Below are 18,096 nucleotides of genomic sequence, written 5' to 3'. Positions count from 1 at the left end.
AGATATATTCACGGGATATATGACTGTGTTGAAAGGCATGCCATCCTTTGGGTGAATAGATTGGGGATGAACTAACCGGCGAGGGGCCAGCGTTCTGTGCCACAAACTCCTCAAAGGTCAGCAGCACTGGTTGTGCTGGAGGACATTGTGCTGGCTGCAACTGAGGACACCTGCCGACCGCCATTTCCTGAAAAGCCCGCTGCATCTGGCGATCCCTCTGCACTTGGTGTTCATAAAGCCTCTCATGCCACGCCATGGTCTCCTGGCGTGTGTACTCCAGGTAGGCCTATGGTATGACATGATGGAACTCATAAAACTACTAAATGCGGAAAATAAAGTGAGCAATGAAGATAAGAGGGAAAATACTTACAGATTGTTGCTCCTGAAAGAGGTACTGTGACTCTGCACTAGTCACTGGCTGGCTCGTGCGCTGGCTTAGGCTCGGGTCGATCCGACGGAGCTGTGTGTAGGAGATAGTAGGAGTGACCACAACATCGAGAACTGCCTCCCGACCGTGCTCCTTGGGCCCCATGCTCACCACCGCCCTCTCATCCAGATCCGCCGCAATGGGGTCAGGTGTGTCAGGATGTAACTTCAGATACGCTTCGGAGTAGGCCTTCTTCCTCCCCGCGGTCTTCTTGCCGTAGTACTTGGGCTCTCCAGGCTTGGGGTCCTTCCGCGTATGGGCGATCTCCCACGCCTACATGTGTGAGAGCGGCCGCTTCAGTTTCTCCTCCTACACCACCAAACAGAGATTAGTCATACATAAGAAAGTGATGGTAAATAGAAGAAGAAGAATGTTTAATGGGGTTAGTCATACATTAACTGCCTTGTGGAGATAGTGGTTTCGGTTTCCCTGAGCATGTACTCCCTCCTTCCCGCGGTTAGCCTTGTTTTTGATTCTCATAGCCGCCCAGGCTCCAGCCTCATCACACCAAAGATCCACCAATGCCGCCCAGGACTCGTCTTTTCCATAACACCAATTTGGACACACCTACATAATGAAAGCATAATGGTCTGTCAACACGAAATAATGAAATGTACCACAAGGTAATGAAAGCATAATGAAATCATAATGAAAAATCATTTATACTTACCGCCAAGTACTCGTGCCTCTCCAAGGTAATGCCCATCCTCCGCGCTTCTTCCTTGGTCATCTTCACAACAAGAGCGTCGTGATAGTATGTCGAGATGGCCACATAGCGCACCTCGTACTGTATCTGGCGGGCCTTCTTCTTGGATTGGCACAACACGATCTGGTCCGCTCTGGCCCTGTGCTCCGGAAGAACTCGACAGAATTTCTACAATCATGCATGAAACAACAATGGAAAAAGCCATGAGTTAAATCATTCATGAAACTAGAATGGACTTATGCTTCTGAAGAGAACTCACCCAGAAAGTAGTGATCACGGCCTTGGCATGGGTCTCATGGTCCGCGTGGAGAGCCGCTTCCCAGTGGTCCCAGCTCGTGGCCAAAACCCGATGGTCCGGGTGCCTGACTGGATCCGGACAGTACAACCCCTGTTGGGTTTCGTAGTAATTTCAAAAATTTTCCTACACACACGCAAGATCATGTGATGCATCGCAACGAGAGGGGAGAGTGTTGTCTACGTACCCACGCAGACCGACTGCGGAAGCGATGACACAACGTAGAGGAAGTAGTCGTACATCTTCACGATCCAACCGATCAAGCACCGAAACTACGGCACCTCCGAGTTCGTGCACACGTTCAGCTCGATGACGATCCCCGGACTCCGATCCAGCAAAGCGTCGGGGAAGAGTTCCGTCAGCACGACGGCGTGGTGACGATCTTGATGCACTACAGCAGCAGGGCTTCGCCTAAACTCCGCTACAGTATTATCGAGGACTATGGTGGCAGGGGGCACCGCACACGGCTAAGGAATAGATCACGTGGATCAACTTGTGTGTTCTAGGGTGCCTCTGCCTCAGTATATAAAGGACTAGAGGGGGGAGGCTGGCCGGCCATAGGAGGCGCGCCAGGAGAGTCCTACTCCCTCTGGGAGTAGGATTCCCCCCCAATCCTAGTTGGAATAGGACTCCTTGAGGGGGGAAAGAGAGAGAGGGGGGCCGGCCACCTCTCCTAGTCCTAATAGGACTAGGGGAAGGGGGGAGGCGCGCGGCCACCTTGGGCTGCCCCTTTCTCCTTTCCACTAAGGCCCATCAAGGCCCATATGGTTCCCGGGGGGTTCCGGTAACCTCCCGGTACTCCGGTAAAATCCCGATTTCACCCGGAACACTTCCGATATCCAAAGATAGGCTTCCAATATATCAATCTTTATGTCTCGACCATTTCGAGACTCCTCGTCATGTATGTGATCACATCCGGGACCCCGAACAACCTTCGGTATATCAAAATGCATAAACTCATAATATAACTGTCATCGAAACCTTAAGCGTGTGGACCCTACGGGTTCGAGAACAATGTAGACATTACCGAGACACGTCTCCGGTCAATAACCAATAGCGGGACCTGGATGCCCATATTGGCTCCTACATATTCTAGGAAGATCTTTATTGGTCAGACCACATAACAACATACGTTGTTCCCTTTGTCATCGGTATGTTACTTGCCTGAGATTCGATCGTCGGTATTCCAATACCTAGTTCAATCTCGTTACCGGCAAGTCTCTTTACTCGTTCTGTAATACATCATCCCGCAACTAACTCATTTAGTTGTAATGCTTGCAAGGCTTAAGTGATGTGCATTACCGAGAGGGCCCAGAGATACCTCTCCGACAATCGGAGTGACAAATCCTAATCTCGAAATACGCCAACCCAACATCTACCTTTGGAGACACCTGTAATGCTCCTTTATAATCACCCAGTTACGTTGTGACGTTTGGTAGCACCCAAAGTGTTCCTCCGGCAAACGGGAGTTGCATAATCTCATAGTCATAGGAACATGTATAAGTCATGAAGAAAGCAATAGCAACACACTAAACGATCGGGTGCTAAGCTAATGGAATGGGTCATGTCAATCAGATCATTCAACTAATGATGTGACCTCGTTAATCAAATAACAACTCATTGTTCATGGTTAGGAAACATAACCATCTTTGATTAACGAGCTAGTCAATTAGAGGCATACTAGTGACATTTTGTTTGTCTATGTATTCACACATGTATTATATTTCCGGTTAATACAATTCTAGCATGAATAATAAACATTTATCATGATTATAAGGAAATAAATAATAACTTTATTATTGCCTCTAGGGCATATTTCCTTCAGTCTCCCACTTGCACTAGAGTCAATAATCTAGATTACGCTGTAATGATTCTAACACCCATGGAGCTTTGGTGCTAATCATGTTTTGCTCGTGGAAGAGGCTTAGTCAACGGGTCTGCAACATTCAGATCCGTATGTATCTTGCAAATCTCTATGTCTCCCACCTGGACTAGATCCCGGATGGAATTGAAGGGTCTCTTGATGTGCTTGGTTCTCTTGTGAAATCTGGATTCCTTTGCCAAGGCAATTGCACCAGTATTGTCACAAAAGATTTTCATTGGACCCGATGCACTAGGTATGACACCTAGATCGTATATGAACTCCTTCATCCAGACTCCTTCGTTCGCTGCTTCCGAAGCAGCTATGTACTCCGCTTCACATGTAGATCCCGCTACGACGCCGTGTTTAGAACTGCACCAACTGACAGCTCCACCGTTTAATGTAAACACGTATCCGGTTTGTGATTTAGAATCGTCCGGATCAGTGTCAAAGCTTGCATCAACGTAACCTTTTACGACGAGCTCTTTGTCACCTCCATATACGAGAAGCATATCCTTAGTCCTTTTCAGGTATTTCAGGATGTTCTTGACCGCTGTCCAGTGATCCACTCCTGGATTACTTTGGTACCACCCTGCCAGACTTATAGCAAGGCACACATCAGGTCTGGTACATAGCATTGCATACTTGATAGATCCTATCGCTGATGCATAGGGAACATCTTTCATATTCTCTCTATCTTCTGCAGTGGTCGGGCATTGAGTCTTACTCAATTTCACACCTTGTAACACAGGCAAGAATCCTTTCTTTGCTTGATCCATTTTGAACTTCTTCAAAATTTTGTCAAGGTATGTTGCTTGTGAAAGTCCAATTAAGCGTCTTGATCTATCTCTATAGATCTTAATGCCTAATATGTAAGCAGCTTCACCGAGGTCTTTCATTGAAAAACTCTTATTCAAGTATCCTTTTATGCTATCCAGAAATTCTATATCATTTCCAATCAACAATATGTCATCCACATATAATATCAGAAATGCTACAGAGCTCCCAGTCACTTTCTTGTAAATACAGGCTTCTCCAAAAGTCTGTATAAAACCAAATGCTTTGATCACACTATCAAAACGTTTATTCCAACTCCGAGAGGCTTGCACCAGTCCATAAATGGATCGCTGGAGCTTGCACACTTTGTTAGCTCCCTTTGGATCGACAAAACCTTCTGGTTGCATCATATACAACTCTTCTTCCAGAAATCCATTCAGTAATGCAGTTTTGACATCCATCTGCCAAATTTCATAATCATAAAATGCGGCAATTGCTAACATGATTCGGACAGACTTAAGCATCGCTACGGGTGAGAAGGTCTCATCGTAGTCAATCCCTTGAACTTGCCGAAAACCTTTTGCGACAAGTCGAGCTTTGTAGACAGTAATATTACCGTCAGCGTCAGTCTTCTTCTTGAAGATCCATTTATTCTCAATTGCTTGCCGATCATCGGGCAAGTCAACCAAAGTCCACACTTTGTTCTCATACATGGATCCCATCTCAGATTTCATGGCTTCAAGCCACTTTGCGGAATCTGGGCTCACCATCGCTTCTTCATAGTTTGTAGGTTCATCATGATCTAATAACATGACTTCCAGAACAGGATTACCGTACCACTCTGGTGCGGATCTTACTCTGGTTGATCTACGAGGTTCAGTAGTATCTTGTTCTGAAGTTTCATGATCATCATCATTAGCTTCCTCACTGATTGGTGTAGGTGTCGCAGAAACAGTTTTCTGTGATGTACTACTTTCCAATAAGGGAGTAGGTACAGTTACCTCGTCAAGTTCTACTTTCCTCCCACTCACTTCTTTCGAGAGAAACTCCTTCTCCAGAAAGTTTCCGAATTTAGCAACAAAAGTCTTGCCTTCGGATCTGTGATAGAAGGTGTATCCAATAGTTTCCTTTGGATATCCTATGAAGACACATTTCTCCGATTTGGGTTCGAGCTTATCAGGTTGAAGCTTTTTCACATAAGCATCGCAGCCGCAAACTTTTAGAAACGACAACTTTGGTTTCTTGCCAAACCACAGTTCATAAGGCGTCGTCTCAACGGATTTTGATGGTGCCCTATTTAACGTGAATGCGGCCGTCTCTAGAGCGTATCCCAAAACGATAGCGGTAAATCAGTAAGAGACATCATAGATCGCACCATATCCAGTAAAGTACGATTACGACATTCGGACACACCATTACGCTGAGGTGTTCCGGGTGGCGTGAGTTGCGAAACTATTCCACAATTTTTCAAATGTACACCAAACTCGTAACTCAAATATTCTCCTCCACGATCAGATCGTAGAAACTTTATTTTCTTGTTACGATGATTTTCAACTTCACCCTGAAATTCTTTGAACTTTTCAAATGTTTCAGACTTATGTTTCATTAAGTAGATATACCCATATCTTCTTAAATCATCTGTGAAGGTGAGAAAATAACGATATCCGCCACGAGCCTCAATATTCATCGGACCACATACATCTGTATGTATGATTTCCAACAAATCTGTTGCTCTCTCCATAGTACCGGAGAATGGCGTTTTTGTCATCTTGCCTATGAGGCACGGTTCGCAAGTACCAAGTGATTCATAATCAAGTGGTTCCAAAAGTCCATCAGAATGGAGTTCCTTCATGCGCTTTACACCGATATGTCCTAAACGGCAGTGCCACAAATAAGTCGCACTATCATTATCAACTCTGCATCTTTTGGCTACCACATTATGAATATGTGTGTTACTACTATCGAGATCCAACAAGAATAGACCACTCTTCAAGGGTGCATGACCATAAAAGATATTACTCATATAAATAGAACAACCATTATTCTCTGATTTAAATGAATAACCGTCTCGCATCAAACAAGATCCAGATATAATGTTCATGCTTAACGCTGGCACCAAATAACAATTATTTAGGTCTAATACTAATCCCGAAGGTAGATGTAGAGGTAGCGTGCCGACTGCGATCACATCGACTTTGGAACCGTTTCCCACGCGCATCGTCACCTCGTCCTTAACCAATCTTCGCTTGATCCGTAGTCCCTGTTTCGAGTTGCAAATATTAGCAACAGAACCAGTATCAAATACCCAGGTACTACTGCAAGCATTAGTAAGGTACACATCAATAACATGTATATCACATATACCTTTGTTCACCTTGCCATCCTTATTATCCGCCAAATACTTGGGGCAGTTCCGCTTCCAGTGACCAGTCTGCTTGCAATAGAAGCACTCAGTTTCAGGCTTAGGTCCAGGTTTGGGTTTCTTCTCTTGAGTAGCAACTTGCTTGCCACTCTTTTTGTAGTTCCCCTTCTTCTTCCCTTTGCCCTTTTTCTTGAAACTAGTGGTCTTGTTGACCATCAACACTTGATGCTCCTTCTTGATTTCTACCTCCGCAGCTTTCAGCATCGCGAAGAGCTCGAGAATAGTCTTGTTCATCCCTTGCATATTATAGTTCATCACGAAGCTCTTGTAGCTTGGTGGCAGTGATTGAAGAATTCTGTCAATGACGCTATCATCTGGAAGATTAACTCCCAATTGAATCAAGTGATTATTATACCTAGACATTTTGAGTATATGCTCACTTACAGAACTGTTCTCCTCCATCTTGCAGCTATAGAACTTATTGGAGACTTCATATCTCTCAATCCGGGCATTTGCTTGAAATATTAACTTCAACTCCTGAAACATCTCATATGCTCCATGACGTTCAAAACGTCGTTGAAGTCCCGATTCTAAGCCGTAAAGCATGGCCCACTGAACTATCGAGTAGTCATCAGCTTTGCTCTGCCAGACGTTCATAACATTCAGCGTTGCTCCTGCAGCAGGCCTGGCACCCAGCGGTGCTTCCAGGACGTAATTCTTCTGTGCACCAATGAGGATAATCCTCAAGTTATGGACCCAGTCCGTGTAATTGCTACCATCATCTTTCAACTTTGCTTTCTCAAGGAACGCATTAAAATTCAACGGAACAACAGCACGAGCCATCTATCTACAATCAAACATAAACAAGCAAGATACTAATCAGGTACTAAGTTTCATGATAAATTTAAGTTCAGTTTAATCAAGTTAATTAAAGAACCCCCACTTAGATAGACATCCCTCTAATCCTCTAAGTGATTACGTGATCCAAATCAACTAAACCATAACCGATCATCACGTGAGATGGAGTAGTTTTCAATGGTGAACATCGTTATGTTGATCATATCTACTATATGATTCACGCTCGACCTTTCGGTCTCCGTGTTCCGAGGCCATATCTGTATATGCTTGGCTCGTCAAGTATAACCTGAGTATTCCGCATGTGCAACTGTTTTGCACCCGTTGTATTTGAACGTAGAACCTATCACACCCGATCATCACGTGGTGTCTCAGCACGAAGAACTTTCGCAACGGTGCATACTCAGGGAGAACACTTCTTGATAATTTAGTGAGAGATCATCTTATAATGCTACCGCCAATCAAAGCAAGATAAGATGCATAAAAAGGATAAACATCACATGTAATCAATATAAGTGATATGATATGGCCATCATCATCTTGTGCTTGTGATCTCCATCTCCGAAGCACCGTCGTGATCACCATCGTCACCGGCGTGACACCTTGATCTCCATCGTAGCATCGTTGTCGTCTCGCCAAGCTTATGCTTCCACGACTATCACTACCGCTTAGTAATAAAGTAAAGCATTACATCGCGATTTCATTGCATACAATAAAGCGACAACCATATGGCTCCTGCCAGTTGCCGATAACTCGGTTACAAAACATGATCATCTCATACAATAAAATTCAGCATCATGTCTTGACCATATCACATCACAACATGCCCTGCAAAAACAAGTTAGACATCCTCTACTTTGTTGTTGCAAGTTTTACGTGGCTGCTACGGGCTTAAGCAAGAACCAATCTCACCTACGCATCAAAACCACAACGATAGTTTGTCAAATAGACTCCGTTTTAACCTTCGCAAGGACCGGGCGTAGCCATACTCGGTTCAACTAAAGTTGGAGAGACTGTCGCCCGCAAGCCACCTATGTGCAAAGCACGTCGGGGAACCGGTCTCGCGTAAGCGTACGCGTAAGGTTGGTCCGGGTCGTCTCGTCCAACAATGCCGCCGAACCAAAGTATGACATGCTGGTAGGCAGTATGACTTATATCGCCCACAACTCACTTGTGTTCTACTCGTGCATATAACATCAACATAAATAACCTAGGCTCTGATACCACTGTTGGGTTTCGTAGTAATTTCAAAAAAATTCCTACGCACACGCAAGATCATGTGATGCATCACAACGAGAGGGGAGAGTGTTGTCTACGTACCCACGCAGACCGACTGCGGAAGCGATGACACAACGTAGAGGAAGTAGTCGTACGTCCTCACGATCCAACCGATCAAGCACCGAAACTACGGCACCTCCGAGTTCGTGCACACGTTCAGCTCGATGACGATCCCCGGACTCCGATCCAGCAAAGCGTCGGGGAAGAGTTCCGTCAGCACGACGGCGTGGTGATGATCTTGATGCACTACAGCAGCAGGGCTTCGCCTAAACTCCGCTACAGTATTATCGAGGACTATGGTGGTAGGGGGCACCGCACACGGCTAAGGAATAGATCACGTGGATCAACTTGTGTGTTCTAGGGTGCCTCTGCCTCAGTATATAAAGGACTAGAGGGGGGGAGGCTGGCCGGCCATAGGAGGCGCGCCAGGAGAGTCCTACTCCCTCTGGGAGTAGGATCCCCCCCAATCCTAGTTGGAATAGGACTCCTTGAGGGGGGAAAGAGAGAGAGGGGGGCCGGCCACCTCTCCTAGTCCTAATAGGACTAGGGGAAGGGGGGAGGCGCGCGGCCACCTTGGGCTGCCCCTTTCTCCTTTCCACTAAGGCCCATCAAGGCCCATATGGTTCCCGGGGGGTTCCGGTAACCTCCCGTTACTCCGGTAAAATCCCGATTTCACCCGGAACACTTCCGATATCCAAACATAGGCTTCCAATATATCAATCTTTATGTCTCGACCATTTTGAGACTCCTCGTCATGTCTGTGATCACATCCGGGACTCTGAACAACCTTCGGTATATCAAAATGCATAAACTCATAATATAACTGTCATCGAAACCTTAAGCGTGCGGACCCTACGGGTTCGAGAACAATGTAGACATGACCGAGACACGTCTCCGGTCAATAACCAATAGCGGGACCTGGATGCCCATATTGGCTCCTACATATTCTACGAAGATCTTTATCGGTCAGACCGCATAACAACATACGTTGTTCCCTTTGTCATCGGTATGTTACTTGCCTGAGATTCGATCGTCGGTATTCCAATACCTAGTTCAATCTCGTTACCGGCAAGTCTCTTTACTCGTTCTGTAATACATCATCCCGCAACTAACTCATTTAGTTGTAATGCTTGCAAGGCTTAAGTGATGTGCATTACCGAGAGGGCCCAGAGATACCTCTCCGACAATCGGAGTGACAAATCCTAATCTCGAAATACGCCAACCCAACATCTACCTTTGGAGACACCTGTAATGCTCCTTTATAATCACCCAGTTACGTTGTGACGTTTGGTAGCACCCAAAGTGTTCCTCCGGCAAACGGGAGTTGCATAATCTCATAGTCATAGGAACATGTATAAGTCATGAAGAAAGCAATAGCAACACACTAAACGATCGGGTGCTAAGCTAATGGAATGGGTCATGTCAATCAGATCATTCAACTAATGATGTGACCTCGTTAATCAAATAACAACTCATTGTTCATGGTTAGGAAACATAACCATCTTTGATTAACGAGCTAGTCAATTAGAGGCATACTAGTGACATTTTGTTTGTCTATGTATTCACACATGTATTATGTTTCCGGTTAATACAATTCTAGCATGAATAATAAACATTTATCATGATTATAAGGAAATAAATAATAACTTTATTATTGCCTCTAGGGCATATTTCCTTCAACCCCGGCCAGTATAACTTCAGCAAGATGGTGATAACGCCATTGGGAATACGGACCCCTTTATAATATATCCAGTTGCTGCAATAGAATGAACTATTAGCATCTGATAAGCAAAATAAATAACAACCGGAATAAGCATGTGACAAGCAAAATAATGAAATTATTATAAAGTGGCACTTACTCTTTCCCCGTGGGCTCAATGAGCCACTTCTGCTCCTCAGTAGCAGGGTTACTTTGGTAGCTTTGCATTACCACGCAGCCACCCCTTGTTGTCAATCCCCTTCCCGCCACCACCCTCCTCCTCGCCTGCCTCCCCCTCCCCAACCTCCTCCTCCTCCTCCTCCTCGTCCTCCTCCTCCTCGCATGCCTCCTCCTCCACCTCCTCCTTTGCCCCATCCCGAACCTCCTCCTCCTCCTCCTCGCCAGAGGGTACCTCACTAGAGGAGGGCCTTGAAGACAACACCCCTAAGCCGGTGAGGGTGCCCTCTTTCTGGCCGCGACCCCCTGTAGTGGCTCTCCCCCACCACCTCGCCCTCTAGAGGCTCTCCCCCTACCCACTCCTCCTCTAGGGGCACCTCTCCCTCGACCTCCCTATGAGGAGTCATCGTCAAGTAGCCAAGGGGGAGGATTACGTGATCGACCACTCCGACTAGGCAGGCCGACGACCTTGCGTAGGAAACCCACGCCGTCGGCCTTCCCCTTGCCCATGTTCAATGAACCTACATTGAAAAGAGAATAAGCAATTAGTAAATTAATGAAATGAAGGAAAAGGCATGATAATAAACACATTAATAAAAATGCATAAAAAGGCATATTCCTAAACTATAGAAAAAAGACTTGAAACATACATTTGCTAGAACCCATATGAATCATCACTTTTGTAATCTCTTTCTCGGTCCGTCTTATCATCACTATCAATCATATCATCTTCGTTGTCCGACAGAGGTGGAGGCTCTTCCTCGTCGTCAGCGTCTTCGTTTACCTTTTCTAGCATAAGTATGTCATTTTCATTGGCAATGGTCTCACCATCATTCCGTGCATCGTCGACGTTTGGATCCACATCATCATCACCCAATGGTCTAGCGTCATCGTTTCTAACCACATCATCATCATCAGGTTGCTCTTGATAGAACATTCCCTCGTATGTCATGGGGTTAATGTTGTAGTAATCGTCTTCATTCGGGTCCGGTAGCTTACCATGTGGCGACACCTTGAACACAACTTTTCCCAACCCTTTAGATACTCTTTCTGGCATGGGTAAGGAAGATAATATACTTGTGTAGCTTGGGTAGCCGCAATGAAGAGATCGGCTCTGGCATAGACGGTTGATGGTTTAACTTCGACCAAACCAATGGAAGGCGTATGTTTTACCCCCTCCCGCGGATCGAACCATCGGCATTTGAACACAGGCAGACTTAGGGTCTCACGCCCCTGGCGGAATTTAACCTCGTATATATTTTGTACCCTTCCGTAGTAGTCTAATGAATTTTGACCGGGGGTGTACACTCCGGTATTTATAGTTTTGGGATTGGGCCGGCTGTTTTGGTGCTCCTCTGTATGGAAGCGATACCCATTCACATCATACTTTTTACATGTCATGACGGCAGGGTCAAAACCCATGGAAACCCATCTCAATTCATCATCCATAGATATGTTCGGATCTTTTCCCTACAAGTATAATTGAAATTGTTGCGTGCATTAGTTCGGTTAACTAATAAATGTTGAACTAGGTATTTAATAGGGGAGTGTGGAAAATTACTTTCTCCATGAACCAAGCAACAAAATTTTTACGTCCAAGGTTTCCATGACGGAGAAGAGTAAGTGCCTCCGCCTCTGTAGGAGGATTCATTCCCGTCCATTCCTCTTGAATGAAATCACTAAAAAAAGAAAAGCGGTGTTAGACCAGGACTAAGTGAACATGGAACATGATGATGTGGAAGACATAAAGGAATGGTGTAGTGGTATTACCTCATCCACACTTCCTCAACTTCCTTGATGTTGTGCAAGATATAGAACATGAGGTCCTCCCACTCTTGTCGTGGCATGTTATAAGATTTCGAGGCCCCAGCCCTCCCACCTTGCGCGTTGAATAGATGGAGCCTGGGTTGATACTTGGGCTCTTCTATATTGTATTGAGGCACCTTGTTATGCAGATAGGGAACGTGGTCTGGATAGTATGATGTCCTGAGGTCTGACACCTCCTCTAGGATAACCGCCTCAGCTATGGAAGCTTCAATCTTAGCTTTGTTTCCACATTTCCGTTGGAGATGCTTGTTCTTTCTCTCAGGGCCGTACTGCCAGCGATTCTGCACAGGCCCCCCCAACAATACCTCGTTCGCGAGGTGCAGAATGAGATGTGTCATCGGAGTAAAGAAGCCTGGCAGAAAGATCTTCTCTAGCTTGACTATCAACTCCGGTGCCTTCTTATGCAATTTTTCAATCACCTCTTTACTTACTTCTTTAGCACAGAGCATGCGGAAGAAATGGCTAAGCTCGGCAAGCACTCGCCAGACATGCTTGGGAACATAGCCTCGAACCATCACCGGCATTATCCGCTCAATCCATACATGGTAGTCATGACTCTTCAGGCCGGTCACTTTGCCCGTTGAAAGATTGACTCCCTTACTTATATTCGATTTATAACCATCGGTGAACTTCAAAATTTGTTTCAGCCAGATAAGTACTTCCTTTTTTTTCTGGCGGTTTAAGGACAAAGTCAGCATTTGGCTTGAACCAGTTTTTTCAACCGCCTGTGGGAGGCTTCAGGTTTAGGCGTGGTCTATCACAAATTCTCTGTTGATCAGCTCTAGCTTTAACGTTGTCCTTCGTCTTATCAGGAATGTTGAGGATCGTGTGGAAAAGGGACTCTGCCACATTCTTTTCGGTGTGCATCACATCAATATTGTAAGGAAGTTTGAGGTCCTTGAAATAGGGAAGCTGCGAGAAGGGGGTAATGTTTGTCCAGTTGTGCGTCTCACCATATCCCTCGAAGCCTTTGGCTTTGGCTTTGCCTTTGCCTTTGACTTTAGCCTTGAGAGCTTTTAGCTGAGCAAGAACATCTGCCCCCCGAAAATGTTGGAATCTCGGTTACTTCATGAACAACCCGGCCTTTCGTGAAGTTCTTCTTGTCTTCCCTGTCTGGATGGTCTGGAGGGAGGAACTGTCGATGCAGGTCAAAGGCTACATACTTGCAACCCTTACTCAGCCAAATCATTCGCAGAGCCTGCATGCACACTGGGCATGGCATCTTCCCACTTGTACACCATCCGCAGAATAGAGCATAGCTGGGAAATTCATGCATGCAATAGTGCAACCAAACTTTCATCAAGAAATTTCTCTGTAGATCCTGGTTGTATGTCAACCTCGGAAAGTACCAAGAATGGTGGAAAGCATCCACCAGGGGCTGCATAAACACACCAAATTGCTTCCCCGGGTATTCAGGCCCCGGAATGATGAGCGACAAGAACATGGTCTTCCGTTGCATTAGGGCACCGGGAGGAAGATTGAGCGGAATTACAAACACGGGCCAGCAGCTGTATGGATTGGATGACATACCATATGGATTCAACCCATCACCTCATATGGCTATTCTGACATTCCCAGCCTCGGCTGCGTCCTCGGGGTATTCTTCATCGAACGACTTCCATGCTTCCCCGCAAGATGCATGTACGATTTTTTTGGATTGTACCTTATACTTCCTTGTGCCACTTCATCATTTTGGCAGACTCATTCGTGATGAAAAGGCGTTGCAGTCTTTTTATAAAATCAAGATATCGACGAACCTTAACGGGGATGGTTAGCTGCTTTTTCTCACCATCCTCACCGACCACCTCAATGTACCGAGACGAACCACACTTCCTACAGTACTTGTGATCCGCATACTCGTGCCTAAACAAAAGGCAATTCTTCGGGCAAACATCTATTTTCTCATAATCCATAGAGAGTGCCTTCATGATTTAATTTGTATCGTACATGCTTTTCGGCAGTTCATGACCCTCAGGGAGGCTGTTAGCCCATACTCCCAGGAATGCTTCGAAGCATTTCTGGCTACAGCCATACTCAGCCTTGACTGCAATTAGTTGCTAGATGGCATCCAACTGAGATATTTTCGCACCCGCATAAAGAGGTTTCTTTGACGAGGCCAAGACCTCCAAGAAGGCCTTTGCGGTTGCCTCCGGCTCCTCCGGTTCATTCTCTGAAGGTGTCGCATTTGCCGTTTCTGCAACAATGACATCATCTAGCATGTCCCTGACCCCATCATCCTCATATCCATCGATGCGTTGTCGCATCACCTCCTCTCTACCACGGTCCTGCTCGGCTATGTTTATCGGCGGCATGTCAAAGTTTGGCATATATGCGTGCGTGTGAAGGTGCTCACTCATGTCCGTCTGATTTCTACGGTGACGTCTGGCACATCTCGCACATGGGCATGGTGGGATAATTCTCATTGGACGACGAAATATCTCCTTCAAATACACATCGGTTTTCGCGATCCACTCTGATGTTACTCGATTCAGACGGATAAAACCACTGTACATCCACTGACTATCTGCCATCCTTTGCTTTTTTGCAAGCCACCCAACATAATTTAGGATTCACTTAAATTAATCACATCAAATTTTTAGTTTCTACCGTGTAGAATCCACCTACATCTCTAATAGGTAAAGATGGGTCCTAATCCCACCCGAGGATGTGTAGATTGAGTACGTTCTCTATTCTACCCCGTTCCGAGACAAAATTTCGGCAGCACCTCCGCGCTGTTCTCCAGATACACGTCTCGGCAAATAGCCGAGAGAATGTGCTCCGGAGAACAATGGGGAGGCGCCGCCGAAATCCTGTCTCGGAATGGGGTAGAACATGGAGAACATACCCAATCTACACATCCTCGGGCTGTCCGCGGAAAAAGCTGGACAATCCGAAAGAGCTGCGGTGATAAATATGCAATTGAATGCATATTTATCGATGCAACCCTTTCAGACGGGGGATGCCTAGGTTACGCCAGTTGACTTGAGAATGAAATCTAGTGATATGAAAAAATGGAGGAGATGGACTTGTAGCTCACCCTCGGCTGTAGAGGAAGTAGTCGAACAACAGAGGGGTGCTCAGGGGGACCTACGCATCGGACAACGGTCACTCCGATGAAATGCGACACCACAAAGCCTGCAAATTACATCGCGGCAAAAAATTAGAACATCACAACTCATAGATCATATTAAAAACATTTAAACATGCATTCATTTATTTTTGCATCATGTAGGCAAAAAAGTAACAACATTAACAATATATTCATCATCGTCATTACATATTCATCATCATCATTATCACCTATTCGTCATAATCATTGATTCATCTCATCGAACCAATTTTTTTTCAAGATATGCAAGATATAGCATCTCATCTAACCAAATTTTTTTACTACCTATCTCACTATCTATCTAACTATCTAACTATCTATATAACTATCTATCTAACTATGTATCTAACTATCTAAATACCTACCTAAATACCTATCTAACTATCTATCTAACTAGCTATAAAATTACTAAAAAACACTAAAAATACATAAATTTTCACCTTCGAGACGGTCGGCTGGAGTTGGGGCGGGGAGGCGCGGGTCGGGGCGGGGCGGCTGCCGCGGAGTCTGGGCGGGGAGGCCGGCGCGGGGTCGGGGCGTGGCGGCGCAGGGTCGGTGCGGGCGACCGGTGCGAGGTCGGGGAGGGGCGGCGCGGGGTCGGGGCGAGGCGACGCGGGCGGAGGCGGGGTCAGGGCGGGCAGCGCGGGGTCGGGGCGGGGAGGAGCGGGCGGCGGCGGGGTCTGGGCAGGGCGGCGCGGGGTCGGGGCGGGGAGGAGAGGGCGGCGGCGTGCTTGGGGCGGGGCGGCATGGGCGGGGAGGAGCGGGCTGCGGAGGAGGTGGGCGTCAGCGGTAGAGGTCGGGTGTGGGTCGGGGGGAAGGGGGAGATGGGGAATGGGTGGTCGGGGCGAACCGCAGCGGATAAGGTCAACCTATGCCGACGGCTTGGCCGTCGGCATAGGCCTGGCCCTTTGCCACGTCATCAATCCGTGGCCGTGCGCGCTGCTAAGCCGTCGGCATAGACAATTTGCATTTTTTTATTTTTTTAATTACAACATATGTGTGACTCTCAGCACAATGAAAAAATAGTCTCATCTCGCCCAAAAATAGTCTGAAGGTTTCACCGTGATAGTCCACTTTCCATGATGGATGCCGTTTTCCACCTCCGAGACATGGCGGCAGTGACGCCCGTGAGGGGGGCACACCCCGGAGTCATGTGTCGGGTGCCTGAGCGTGCCACCATGCTTCCAGAAGCATAGTAGGGCCCACCGCAACACCTGGCGGCATTGCTACCTGCTATGTCTTAAGCTTGCGTTGGTTTTCCCCGAAGAGGAAGGGATGATGCAGCAGAGTAGCATAAGTATTTGCCTCAGTTTTTGAGAACCAAGGTATCAATCCAGTAGGAGGCCACACTCAATTCCCTCGTAGCCGCACAAATCGATAGCTACTCACAACCAACGCGATTAGGGGTTGTTAATCCCTTCACGGTCACTTACGAGAGTGAGATCTGATAGATATAATATTTTTGGTATAAGGATGCAAAGTAGAAAGTAAAGGCAAAGTAGAAAGCAAAACAAGATTAAAGTGATGGAGATTGATATGATGAGAATAGACCCGGGGGCCATAGGTTTCACTAGTGGCTTCTCTCGAGAGCATAAGTATTCCACGGTGGGTGAACAAATTACTGTTGAGCAATTGACAGAATTGAGCATAGTTATGAGAATATCTAGGCATGATCATGTATATAGGCATCACGTCCGTGACAAGTAGACCGAAATGATTCTGCATCTACTACTATTACTCCACTCATCGACCGCTATCCAGCATGCATCTAGAGTATTAAGTTAAAAACAGAGTAACACTTAAGCAAGATGACATGATGTAGAGAGATAAATTCATGCAATATGAAATAAACCCCATCTTGTTATCCTCGATGGCAACAATGCAATACGTGCCTTGCTGCCCCTTCTGTCACTGGGACAGGACACCGCAAGATCGAACCCAAAGCTAAGCACTTCTCCCATGGCAAGAACTACCAATCTAGTTGGCCAAACCAAACGGATAATTCGAAGAGACTTGCAAAGATGACCAATCATACATAAAAGAATTCAGAGAAGATTCAAATATTATTCATAGATAGACTTGATCATAAACCCACAATTCATCGATCTCAACAAACACACCGCAAAAAGAAGATTACATTGAATAGATCTCCACAAGAGAGGGGGAGAACTTTGTAAGTAGGTATATATAGGAGGAAGGAGTACGTCGGAGGAGCACCGAGGGGCCCACGAGGTAGGGGGCGCGCCCTAGGGGGGCGCGCCCCCACCCTCGTGACCGCCTCTTTGACTCCTTGGAGTAGGGTCCAAGTCTCCTGGATCACGTTCGGTGAGAAAATCACGTTCCCGAAGATTTTATTTCGTTTGGACTCCGTTTGATATTCTGTTTCTCCGAAACACTGAAATAGGCAAAAAAACAGCAATTCTGGGCTGGGCCTCCGGTTAATAGGTTAGTCCCAAAAATAATATAAAAGTGGAAAATAAAGCCCAATATAGTCCAAAACAGTAGATAATATAGCATGGAGCAATAAAAAATTATAGATATGTTGGAGACGTATCAGGCATCCCCAAGCTTAATTCCTGCTCGTCCTCGAGTAGGTAAATGATAAAAAGAGAATTTTTGATGCGGAGTGCTACTTGGCATAATTTCAATGCAAATCTTCTTAATTGTGATATGAATATTTAGTTTCAAAAGATTCATGACAAAAGTTTATATTGACATAAAAA

At 46.0% G+C, this 18,096-nt stretch overlaps 1 protein-coding gene across 1 annotated transcript; it reads right to left on the bottom strand.

Moving 5' to 3' along the window:
• Positions 1–319: 319 nt before the first annotated feature.
• LOC147978184 (uncharacterized) lies at positions 320–16,269 on the bottom strand. The gene is made up of 5 exons (XM_087514665.1): positions 16,253–16,269; positions 15,814–16,138; positions 1,098–1,301; positions 821–994; positions 320–700 (listed from the first exon to the last, which is right to left on the bottom strand). Exons 1-5 carry the CDS (start codon positions 16,267–16,269, stop codon positions 320–322), a joined length of 1,101 nt encoding a protein of 366 aa, XP_087370791.1.
• Positions 16,270–18,096: the final 1,827 nt, after the last annotated feature.

This window comes from Triticum urartu, chromosome 3A (genome assembly GCF_056163025.1).
Source record: "Triticum urartu cultivar PI428250 chromosome 3A, HENAU_Tu73, whole genome shotgun sequence".
Taxonomy (NCBI): domain Eukaryota; kingdom Viridiplantae; phylum Streptophyta; class Magnoliopsida; order Poales; family Poaceae; genus Triticum; species Triticum urartu.
This window is presented reverse-complemented; position numbering and strand designations above follow the sequence as displayed.